The sequence below is a fragment of the Procambarus clarkii genome, chromosome 1, assembly GCF_040958095.1.
Source record: "Procambarus clarkii isolate CNS0578487 chromosome 1, FALCON_Pclarkii_2.0, whole genome shotgun sequence".
Taxonomy (NCBI): Eukaryota; Metazoa; Arthropoda; class Malacostraca; order Decapoda; family Cambaridae; genus Procambarus; species Procambarus clarkii.
The window spans coordinates 36567615-36580617 of record NC_091150.1 but is presented as its reverse complement, the minus strand read 5'-3'; the positions used below and the strand labels follow the sequence as shown (position 1 = coordinate 36580617).

At 42.3% G+C, this 13003-nt stretch overlaps 1 protein-coding gene across 1 annotated transcript in view; it reads right to left on the bottom strand.

The window, feature by feature from the left end:
- Positions 1 to 13003, bottom strand: part of LOC123749936 (roundabout homolog 1) — a 40503-nt gene that overhangs the window by 2115 nt on the left and 25385 nt on the right. Inside the window, exons 4-7 of the mRNA XM_069321812.1 lie at positions 9086 to 9216; positions 7016 to 7282; positions 1542 to 2063; positions 111 to 354 (exon numbers count right to left, since the gene is read on the bottom strand). Coding sequence (XP_069177913.1) covers positions 111 to 354; positions 1542 to 2063; positions 7016 to 7282; positions 9086 to 9216 — 1164 coding nt within the window. The remainder of the gene's footprint in view (positions 1 to 110; positions 355 to 1541; positions 2064 to 7015; positions 7283 to 9085; positions 9217 to 13003) is intronic.

Sequence of the window (13003 nt, the reverse complement as noted above, 5' to 3'; positions counted from 1 at the left end):
CGTAGGTGTTAGCGGCATCCAGGGGCGCCAGCGTGAAGGTGGTGAGGGGCGTGTGGGCGGCAGCGACCTTCCAAGCCGCCCCGGCACTACTGTAGTACTCCAGAGTGTACCCGGTGACGGGGGACGCCCCCTGCCGCTCCGGGGGCGTCCACTCCACCACGGCGGCCGTGCCGTTGTTGGCGCGTACCGTGGGCGTGGCGGGCGGGCGCGGCGCCGTGTCAGGGTCGGGGGCGCGGGAGAACACCACGCCCGGCTGGGCGGGGGAGGCGACGGTGAGGACGGCGCGGGACTCCGTCACGCCCCTGGGCGAGGACGCCACACACGCGTACTGGCCGGCGTCCTCGGCGGCTAGTTCTTAGGGAAGGGAAGCACAGAATCAGGAGAAAGCGCTAAGCTATTATGACTATAAAGCATAATATGGACGTCAGGGGTTAGTGAGGGGCATCCCAGGGACGTCAGGGGTTAGTGAGGGGCATCCCAGGGACGTCAGGGGTTAGTGAGGGGCATCCCAGGGACGTCAGGGGTTAGTGAGGGGCATCCCAGGGACGTCAGGGGTTAGTGAGGGGCATCCCAGGGACGTCAGGGGTTAGTGAGGGGCATCCCAGGGACGTCAGGGGTTAGTGAGGGGCATCCCAGGGACGTCAGGGTCGTCCTGACGTCCATATTATGTCACCCCTAAACGTACTGTGTACGTTTAGGGGTGAACCTGGACGGCATGGGTTCGAATCCTGGCTGGGTTAAAGAGTTCTTAGTGATATATATATATATATATATATATATATATATATATATATATATATGTCGTACCTAGTAGCCAGAACGCACTTCTCAGCCTACTATTCAAGGCCCGATTTGCCTAGTAAGCCAAGTTTTCCTGAATTAATATATTTTCTCAAATTTTTTCCTTATGAAATGATAAAGCTACCCATTTCATTATGTATGAGGTCAATTTTTTTTATTGGAGTTAAAATTAACGTAGATATATGACCGAACCTAACCAACCCTACCTAACCTAACCTAACCTATCTTTATAGGTTAGGTTAGGTTTGGTAGCCGAAAAAGTTAGGTTAGGTTAGGTTAGGTTAGGTAGGTTAGGTAGTCGAAAAAACATTAATTCATGAAAACTTGGCTTATTAGGCAAAGCGGGCCTTGCTTAGTAGGCTCAGAAGTGCGTTCTGGCTACTAGGTACGACATATATATATATATATATATATATATATATATATATATATATATATATATATATATATATGTATATATATATATGTATATATATATATATACATATATATATATATATATACATATATATATATATATATATACATATATATATATATATATATATATATATATATATATATATATATATATATATATTATTCACCTAATAATGATGTTGGAAAATTTATGCATGAATACAGGAAATGAGAAAGTTCTTGGTTACATTTAAATATTTAATTGTTGTTAGCAAGGAGGTGGTGGTTGGGTCTTACTGTCTACGGTGAGGGTCAGACTAGACAGGCGGGGCTAGACTTACCGTCTATAGTGAGGGTGTTGTCGGGGAGAAGCGCCCGTCGCTCCGTGGAGGTGACAAGTCTGCCGTTATGGCGCCAGGTGACAGTGGGGGCCGGCGACCCCCACACGCGGCAGGTCATGGCGGCGTGACCCCTGAGGGGCAGCGTCTGGTTGATGGGCGGCACGGAGATGATGGGCGGGGGCAGGAGGTGGGCGGGGCGGACCCGTACGCCCACGCGAGTCATAACCCCGCCCGCGGTGTTGACGCCGCCGCAGATGTATCGACCTGCGTCATGGTGATTAGCGCGGGAGACGGAGTAGGCCAGTTTGACGCCCTCGAGGCCCTCCTCCTCCTCCTCCCCGCCGCCGCCGCCGCCGCCCACGCCGACCATGGGCGTGTGGGCGGCCGGGAGGATGGTCTGGGAGCCCTCCCGCGTCCAGTAGCCCAGAGGGGCTGGGTAGCCCTGCACGGCGCACACCAGCAGTAGCGGGGCGCCCTCCTCCACTTCGACATCTCCTGGTACCTCCACCACTCGCGGTGATGCTGCAAAATCAACACCAACGTCAACACCTTCGTCAACACCTTCGTCAACACCTTCGTCAACACCCGTCTCCACCGTCAGCACTACTGTCAACACCCCTCACCCCTCCGTCAGTACCTCCGTCAACACCGTCGTTCACACTGACGTCAACATCAACCACGACAAATACACCACCGTGAACACTATCATCAATCAGTATTGTCATTAACAAATGGCCGTTAGAGTTCAACCTCGAGAAAGTGTAGGTTAACAGAGCACCTTGACACCACCATCATGACCTTGAGAGGATAAGCTTCGTAACGCAAGGTCAGCGTGGATTTAGAAAGAGAAAGTCGTGTTTGACAAACTTGATGGAGATCTATCTATGAGAGGTTTCCTAAGACGGGAAGAAGAAGAATGTGAAGATTTAATTTTCCTAGATAGTCTGGCTGGGATAACTGGAAATACTCTGATCTGGGGGTACCTGAAAGACTGATGACACAGTTACAGTCAGAGAGGAATGTAAAAACTGAGGAGTGCTGTAGAAAGTTACTAGAACACCTTTTCAAACCCCAGGAGTGTGTGCAGACGAATGATTGCTAGAAATAAACCCCAATGAGTGTAAGGTAACGCAGCTCGGAGAGAGAGATAGGAGACCAGGAGTTATTTACACCATAAGGACGCAGGCAACTACAGGAATAAGTAAAAGAACAATATCTGAAAGTGGATATAATTTCAACACACACACCGGTATTGGGTAACATCAGCAGCATGTGCGACGCTGACAAATATTAAAACATCGTTTAGAAACCAAAATCAGTGATCTTTCAAAGGCACTCTACTCATCCTTTGTTAGACCAATACTAGAATATGCAACACCAGTCCTTGAATCCCCATCCTTCCTTATGAAGCACGGAAAATAAAATTGAAAGAATACAATTTGTAAAAAGATAGTTTACAGGTACTGAACCTCACCTTCCTTAGAGAAGAAAAAAAAGAGGGGGAATATGACCATAACATGAAAGATACCGAGAGGAATAGACAAGGTGGATAAGAACAGCCTCTTTAAACTGAGAGAAAATAGGACGAGAGGCATAAGCTGAAGCTGGAGTCAAACGAGTCGAAGAAATTGCAAGGAAATGATAGTAACCTGTACGGGTGGTGGTAACATGTGAAAGAAGAAGTTGTGGAAGCCACCTCCATCCCCAACTTTAAGGCCAGATACGTCAAAGAATGTAAACATTAAGATAGTTTAATTTTAACACAACAGGTAAGAGAGGGCGTTAGGCGTTGTGTAGGGACACACGAGCTGAACCTTACTTCTGCATAGTCACTCATACGTAACTACTGATAGGTAAAGACTGTCAACACTCCAGGAATCAACATCACCATCAACATCATCACCAACACTGCACCGTCAACACCAACACTGCACCGTCAACACAACCCTCCCCCTCTCCCTCTACACCTGTCTTCCTGTCTATCATCTGGTGCGACTAAACATTAATTATGTATCATCATGTTATCAACGAGTCTCAAACTATACATATATATATTTGTGTCTTATTTTTATTTATATCTACTCTCTCTCTCTCTCTCTCTCTCTCTCTCTCTCTCTCTCTCTCTCTCTCTCTCTCTCTCTCTCTCTCTCTCTCTCTCTCTCTCTCTCTCTCTCTCTCTCTCTCTCTCTCTCTCTCTCTCTCTCTATGTCTTAGCAACAGTCTTCCCAGTTTCAGATTCTTTATCTAATGGGGTAATAATGCTGTAAAAGACCGAACAATGCAGAAAACTGAACACTGTAAGAGACCGAACTTTTGCAGGAGACCGAACACTGCAGAAGACCGAACACTGCAGGAGACCGAACTTTTGCAGGAGACCGAACACTGCAGGAGACCGAACACTGCAGGAGACCGAACTTTTGCAGGAGACCGAACACTGCAGAAGACCGAACACTGCAGGAGACCGAACTTTTGCAGGAGACCGAACACTGCAGGAGACCGAACACTGGAGAAACCTTGCTCAAGGCACGCAAGGTTAACTGCTTAAAGAGATCTTGAAGATAATCTCTGAGATGTATAGCTTTCTAAGCTAAAGTTAAAAAGTAATTTGTATATTTTCAACGATAAATTTTTGAATATTCGCGAAAGTCAATGTTAAATTTTCGCGAAAGTTAATTTTGACTTATAGCAATAATTAATGCTGAATTATCTATTAAGTTGATATTGAATAATCGTTAATTAATATTGAATAATTGTTAATTAATGTTGAATAATCGTTAATTAATGTTGATTAATCGTTAATTAATGTTGAATAATCGTGAATTAATGTTGAATAATCGTTAATTAATATTGAATAATTGTTAATTAATATTGAATGATCGTTAATTAATGTTATATGATTGTTAATTAATGTTGAATAATCGTGAATTAATGTTGAATAATCGTTAATTAATGTTGATTAATCGTTAATTAATGTTGAATAATCGTTAATTAATGTTGATTAATCGTTAATTAATGTTGAATAATCGTTAATTAATGTTGATTAATCGTTAATTAATATTGAATGATCTGGAATTAATGTTGAATAATCGTGAATTAATGTTGATTAATCGTTAATTAATGTTGAATAATCGTTAATTAATGTTGATTAATCGTTAATTAATGTTGAATGATCTGGAATTAATGTTGAATAATCGTGAATTAATGTTACATTATCGCGAAAGTTAATGCACAATAGTTGCGTATGATTATTTTCCAAGAAAATCTATAATAATTGTACAAAACACCTAGTAACAATTTTAGAGTAATCATTTACAATTATATTGGGTATAACCACGTTGTATAATTTACAACAATCATGAATGGGAATGTTGTTTTTTTCTGCAAAATGACGTACAATTAACTCAGCAATTCTGCACAACAGAGTTTTGTATAATATAATTCTAATAATTTAGCATAATCACGTAAATTATTTTTTTTTACCAACCAGATTGCAATATTATAATTTTCAGATATTTTACTTTGCTATAATCTGATCAGAGAATAATTATTGTTGTCATAATTGTCGTCATATTTTTACTGTATTAAAGTAATTGAAAAAAATAATCATGTATCGTATCGACTTCGACAAAAAAAATCCTATCAAACAATTGAGGTAAACCTGAGAAGCCTATTTTGGTCAAAAAAAAAAAAATAAAATAAAAATTGGCAACAATAATTCTGGAACGATAATTTTGCTCATCTTTCGACGGTAATTTTCGCCTAACCTCGGACGCTAATTCCGCTCAAAGTCTAACTGATGCCACGCGAATTTCACGTCTTAAGTCTAATTGAAGACATCGTTAGCCTGGTGGAAAAAAAAAATAACTAGGCAAAAGGCAACAGAAAAATACTAAAAAAAAAAAAAATAAAAAAAATAATGGTTTAGCAAAACAACGTCTTTGGTAAGGGCGGCGGCTGCATAACTGTGTTCTATCTTCGTTCGTGTGTTCTATTCTTATTCGTGTGTTCTATCCTCTTTCGTGTGTTCTATCATTATTTGTGTGTTCTATCATCTTTCGTGTGTTCTATCCTCATTCGTGTGTTCTATCCTCGTTCGTGTGTTCTATCCTCATTCGTGTGTTCTATCCTCGTTCGTGTGTTCTATCTTCGTTCGTGTGTTCTATCCTCGTGTGTTCTATCCTTATTCGTGTGTTCTATCCATATTCGTGTGTTCTATCCTCATTCGTGTGTTCTATCCTCGTTCGTGTGTTCTATCCTCATTCGTGTGTTCTATCTTTATTCATGTGTTCTATCCTTATTCGTGTATTCTATCTTCATTCGTATGTTCTATTCATATTCGTGTGTTCTCTTATTCATGTGTTCTCTCACTCTTGTGTTCTATCCTCGTTCGTGTGTTGTATTAGGGGTCCGTTCTTTACGTTTTTGTTCATATTTAACGTTCAGGTCCGTACACAACGTTCAGGTCCGTACACAACGTTCAGGTCCGTACACAACGTTCAGGTCCGTACACAACGTTCAGGTCCGTACACAACGTTCAGGTCCGTACACAACGTTCAGGTCCGTACACAACGTTCTAGTCAGTAAATACGTTCCTTGAAGGTTGAAAATCGTTGAAAATTTCGTGTATAGTATCATTTAAAACTAAATTAGAATTTAAATAAATTAATAAAATAGCTATTTAATTTTATTTTTTTTTTACCTCCAGAACATCTTTTCACTTTAAGTGTACACAAAGTCTTTTATACTGAAAACAAAGGAAATTATATATCTAAAGAGCATAACATATCCTTAAAAGGTAAGCTGAGTGAAACACTTTTAAATCAGTGATGTGTTAGCAGGTGTTGGATTAAACACCTTTGTAAAGCTTAAGCGGCATTAAAACACCCGTAAGATAAAGTTTAGTCTATGATTTAACACTTTTCAAGCTGAAAGCTGTACAAAATATGTTAAAAGCTAAAGCTGCATTTTCACTTTTAAGAAGAGTTACAAAAGCTAATATAGCCACTCCAAACTTACCTTACACCTTATACATAATAAATCACCCTTATTATATAAATAAATACCAGCACATTATATGAAAAAATAATTTAAAAATCCCTTCCCACCTCCCCTCAAGAAAACCTTTAAAATAACAAATTGAAAATATACCCATTTATATATATATATATATATATATATATATATATATATATATATATATATATATATATATATATATATATATATATACATATATATATATATATATATATATATATATATATATATATATATATATATTACATAGAGCACCAACCACCACTTGGACGGCAGAGCGACGGTCTCGCTTCATGCAAGTCAGCGTTCAATCCTCCCGAGCGTCCAAGTGATAGGGCACATTCCTTTCCCCCCGTCCATACCTTCTACCTTACCTCTACAAAGAGTGTTACAAACAGGAGACATCGAACTCGCTAAGAACGGGACATCGAACTCACTAAGAACGGTGAGGGAGGCGTTGGCGGTGATCTCGGCGGCTCTGTTGGTGGCCTTACACAGGTATACCCCGGCGTCCTCTGGCCGCAGGGGCGAGACCCGCAGCCCGCGGTCGCGCAGTACCCGCACGCGGCCGACGGGTATCTTGCCGCCCACCCGCCGCCAAGTCACGTGGGGAGTCGGGTCGCCGCCAACCCGACAGCTGAGTTCGGCCTTGCCGCCGGCCACGCCCACCACGTCCCGCGGGGACTTGACCCAGAATGGCGCCACTGTTTGACGGAGGGTTGAGTTGTGGTGGTGGTGGTATAGTGGTGATGGTGGTGGTATAGTGGTGATGGTGGTGGTATAGTGGTGGTTGTGGTGGTATAGTGATGATGGTGATGGTATAGTGGTGGTATAGTGAGCGTGGTGGTAGTAATAGTGATGGTGGTATAGTGATGGTGGTGATAGTATAGTGATGGTGGTGATGGTATAGTAATGGTGGTGATGGTATAGTAATGGTGGTGATGGTATAGTGTTCGTGGTGATGGTATAGTGGTGATGATGATGGTATAGTGATGATGGTGATGGTATAGTGATGATGGTGATGATGCTACAGTGATTAAATAAAAACTTAGAAGAAACTCTCTTTTTTTGTACTTTTTGGTCCAGCAAAACCAAGAATAAAGTACACAGTATAAGCTACACACTGACCGTTCACACACACGCTAAGTGTAACAGTACTGAGCAACTCTCGCCCACACACACTAAACGCACACTTCCCTACACAAGTGCCACGCACTCAATGTTAACTCTGCGCCGTTAACTGCCATTGTAACTAGGGAAAAGGTTGTTAACTCGATCATCCAATTTTAATATAATCACATAAGTAAAGTTGAGAGGGGGGGGGGGATTGTAAGTTACTTGTAAAGGGGGGGAAGAGGGGGGGGGGGGGTTCAACCACTTAGCTCCCTCTTCCCCTCCTCCCACCCACACACTTGTAATTCAAATCCTGGGTAATAAACTGTAATTGCAATAGTTGCGTCGTTACTACCAATGGTAGTTGGGTTGTAATAGGAGTAATTTGTAGGCTAGCAGTGAGTGAGCAGTATGAGGCTTCACTGTGAGTCGTCACTGTAGCGGCAAGTGTTCATAATGTGCACCTTACACACACACACTCATTATATAAGGCTATTTGTCTACATTTACCAACAAGAGGATTGGATCGCTTAGAAACTCCCCTTATTCCCTTCCAATCCTAAAGTCTTCAGTAAAGTTGGATTTTGTTACAAAAATAAAGTCTTTTTTATGCAGCTTGATAGCATAGGGTTGAATTGTTTAATAAATTTGATTGAAACAAAGGACGTATTTGAGGTAGCAGGGATAACTTTAGAAGGGCAACTAATAACTACAAACTCAAGTTACCAGATAACTTAATTTAATCTCAGCAGTTCCGGTTGTTGTGCTACCGGCCAAGTTGTGGCCAAGTTGTGTCAAGTTATCAACAACCAGTTTCATTAATTAGAGCCACTACAGTAAGCAAAAATAATAAGGACTTTTGTTGTTTTTTTATATTAAAAGTGTTATAATTAAATGTAACTTTTTGTATATTCCTGTAATTATTGTATAATCCTCTCTCTCTCTCTCTCTCTCTCTCTCTCTCTCTCTCTCTCTCTCTCTCTCTCTCTCTCTCTCTCTCTCTCTCTCTCTCTCTCTCTCTCTCTCTCTCTCTCTCTCTCTCTCTCTCTCTCTCTCTCTCTCTCTCTCTCTCTCTCTCTCACTTCAGCCCGACTCTCTCTATAAGGTTTTCTCTCTCCCTCACCTGCTCTAAATTTTCTCTCTCATTCCCCCCTCTCGTTCCCTCACTCCTGTTACACTCTCTCACTCCTATCACGCTGCTTCACTCTCCCTCACACTCCTTCAGACTCCCTCACTCACACTCTTCCTCACACTCCTTCAGACTCCCTCACTCTCACTCTTCCTCACCACCTTCATACTCCCTTTACACACACTTTCCCTCACTTCCTAACTTCCCCCACACACTCTCCCTCCCTAACTCTCCCTCACACACCCCCACACTCTCCCCCTCTCACCTATGACGTCGAGGATGGCCGGGGGAGAACTCCTCTTCCCGGCGGGGTTGGTAGCGTGGCAGACATACTCTCCCTCGTCCGTCTGTAGCACCTCCAGGATCACCAGCGTCCCATCCTCTCGCAGCTGTACTCTGGGGGCACAGGGGGGGAGGTTAGTGCCTGGCTGGGGAGGGGGGGAGAGGTTAGTGCCTGGCTGGGGAAGAGAATAGAGAGAGACAGAGAGGGGACTAGAGTTTGACTGGGGGGGGGATGGGGTCGTGAAGGAAGTGTGGGAGGGGGTGATGGGGGAGTGGGAAGGGGGGAGGGGGCAGGGGGAAAGGGAAGGGAAAGGAAGGGAGGTAAACTTTCTGGGAAGAGTAAGAAAAGGTGTGAAAGGGAGATTGAAGAGGACAAACAAGATGTAGGAGGAGATGATTGGGGGGGGGGGATTGGTTTAAGTATACACTAAGATCATTGTTTACACATCGGAAGATAATGTGCTGGCTTTATGTATAAAACATATTTATACATGCAGTTGCTTACCAACATGTATACAATTCAGTTATCAAACCCAACAGCACAACTAAATGCATATTTAAGAAATAAAAATATGTATCCTTTAATTTATTACCAAATCAAAACAACATTTAAATGTAATATATATATATATATATATATATATATATATATATATATATATATATATATATATATATATATATATATATATATATATATATATATATATATATATATATATATATATATATATATATATTATTTATATTCTGCCTTACATATAGGAGAGATATTAACTGTATCCAAATTACGACATTTGATCAAGGAAGTTGTTCCTATAAAGGGAATCAACCAAGTGGACGTCTTTTCCCTTTGTGAGGTTGTGATCTTGGGCCGAGGGGGGTGGGGGGCGCCCCCCACCCCCCTCGGGACGGAAGGCAGTCAGGCACTCATAAATTATACATGAGTCTTGGAAAATTCCTCCTCCCCTCAGTCCAAGGATTTTGGGTTGTGTTCCGCTGATTCCCCTCCAACCCCCCCCCAACCCCCCTTTTTGAGCTGGAGAGGGGAGTAGATGTCTATAGTGTATGCTTGTTTGTTTTTTTGTCGGTTATATGTAATGGGTGGTGTTAGCAGAGTGGTCTGCGTCCTCGGTTTAATAGCGGCACCAGGGGTTGATAGTCATTCTCCCCCAGTTCAGGACTGAAAGAGTTGGGGTTCGTTTCTATGGATCTGATACTTCTATTCACCTGGCAGTAAACGAGGTTCCCTGGGAGTGAGGTACCTGTTGTGGGGGTTGCATCCTGGGGAAAATTGCTTGGGGTTTGGGGGGGGGGACCCTAAGATAATCCAAAGTACAGGTTTTCTTTCCTAACAACGGGAATTATCGGTTCAGTTTACCCTTCACTCTGGTAAGATGCGATCTCGTTTTCCGTTACGTGTAAGAATCCTGTCTTCTGTCTCAATTAATTGAATTATTAATGTTTCAAGCTTTCAAACTGCCTTTGCGAGTCTATAAAACCATTTACCTGGTTATTTGCTCACATATTGCAATTTCCGACTCGATGAGTTTCCCCGGGCAGCGTTCTGGAAGATGGGGACCAACCGCTGGAAAATACGCCATGGCTCACTCCCACTTCAATTTTTTCGCAAAAAAATAAAAATAAAAAATAAAAAAAAGAAGGAAGAAAATTCACAGTCATTCTAAACGTACATAATTTTATTTTCTCAACGTATCTACGCGAGTATCACACAACAAATTAGAATTACATAATTTTCCGTGACCATTGCAGTGATCGAAACGAGACTCATTAGTGTTAGGATTTAGCGAATTACACAGGTTAATTAGGTTTTTTTTTTTCAAGAGGCAAAAAAGGTGAACATTGGCGTCGACATCTGGGAGACCATGATGCGGACCTAAAAAATATTTATATATAAAAACTTTTAGTTTGTATTTTGTTTGAGATGATAATGTGATTAGGGTCTAGGAGAAAACTTTTTGATTTAATGATAATTAAAAGTTGTATACATTATCTGTTTGTTGTGACTTTGATGCTGATAGTGACTCTTGCCTATTGGGCACTATGTTTGGAGATTGACTGGGCTCTCTCTCTCTCTCTCTCTCTCTCTCTCTCTCTCTCTCTCTCTCTCTCTCTCTCTCTCTCTCTCTCTCTCTCTCTCTCTCTCTCTCTCTCTCTCTCTCTCTCTCTCTCTGTTCTCTCTCCTCTTCTTATCTGTCTCTACACTGTCTCTTTTCGGGAGATCACTCATTATTATCTCCTATACGCATATCCTGTTAACCAATTTAAAACATACACAAACTCACACACACAGTTAAGAGACGGGACCAATGAGCCAGAGCTCAACCCCTGCAAGCACAACTAGGTGAGTACACACACACACACACACACACACATACACACACACACACACACACACACACACACACACACACACACACACACACACACACACACACACACACACACACACACACTACACAAACACACACACACATACACACACAAAAAGGGGAGAACAAATACACAGAGAATGACAAGGTGTGTGAAGAACTCAACAAGAGATTTCAGGAGGTCTTCACAGAAAAAAACAAGAAGACGTCCCTGCCCTAAATGAGGAGGAGGAGGCAAACCAAGCAACCTTAGATAAATTTGAACTCACCAGTGATGAGGTCAAAAGGAATCTGTTGGAGCTGAATGTGACAAAGGCTCTTAGGCCTGACACAATCTCCCCATGGATACTAAAGAAAGGTGCAGAAGCACTAAGTGTGCCACTCTCTATGGTGTATAACAGGTCACTGGAAACAGGAGACCTACCGGAAAGTTGGAAGATAGCTAGCGTAGTCCCAATATACAAAAAGGGTGACAGGCAAGAGACACTGAACTACAGGCCAGTTTCCCTAACTTGTATACCATGCAAGGTGATGGAGAAGATCGTGAGGAAAAGGCTCGTAGAGCATCTGGAGGGAAATAACTTTGTAACACACCACCAACATGGGCTCAGAGATGGTAAATCGTGCCTCACAGGTTTAATAGAATTCTATGACCAAGCAACAAAAATTAGGCATGAGAGAGAGAGAAGGGAGGGTAGACTGTATTTTCTTGGATTGTCAGAAAGCCTTTGACACAGTACCCCATAAAAGGCTGTTACAAAAGTTGGAGCAACAGGCATAAGTAAAAGGAAAGGGGCTTCAGTGGATAAGGGAGTATCTAAGCAACAGGAAACAGCGAGTAACGGTGAGGGGGGGGAGACATCAGAGTGGCGAGATGTCACCAGCGGAGTCCCACAGGGCTCTGTACTTGGACTCATCCTGTTTCTGATATTTGTAAACGATCTTCCAGACGATATAGGCTCATTCTTCTCAATGTTTGCTGATGATGCAAAAATTATGAGAAGGATCAAGACAGATGAAGATAGACAGAGACTACAGGATGACCTGGACAAACTGCAGGAATGGTCTAGAAACTGGCTACTAAAGTTGAACTCAGGAAAGTGTAAAGTAATGAAATTAGGCGAAGGGAGCAGAAGGCTGAACACAAGGTACCATCTGGGAGGTGATATCCTGCAAGAGTCAAATAGAGAAATATCTGGGGGTTGATATCACACCGAACCTGTCCCAAGAAGCCCACATCAAAAGGATATCATCCGCGGCATATGCTAGATTGGCCAACATAAGAACTGCCTTCAGAAACTTGTGAAAGGAATCGTTCAGGACCCTGTATACCACTTATGTCAGACCAATCCTGGAGTATGCAGCTCCAGCCAGGAGTCCGTATCTAGTTAAACACAAGACAAAGTTAGAGAAGATTCAGCGGTATGCCACCAGACTGGTCCCGGAACTGAGAGTACACAGACAACAAACACACCCCTACCTCTCCCCCCTCCCCCCCTCTCTTTCAC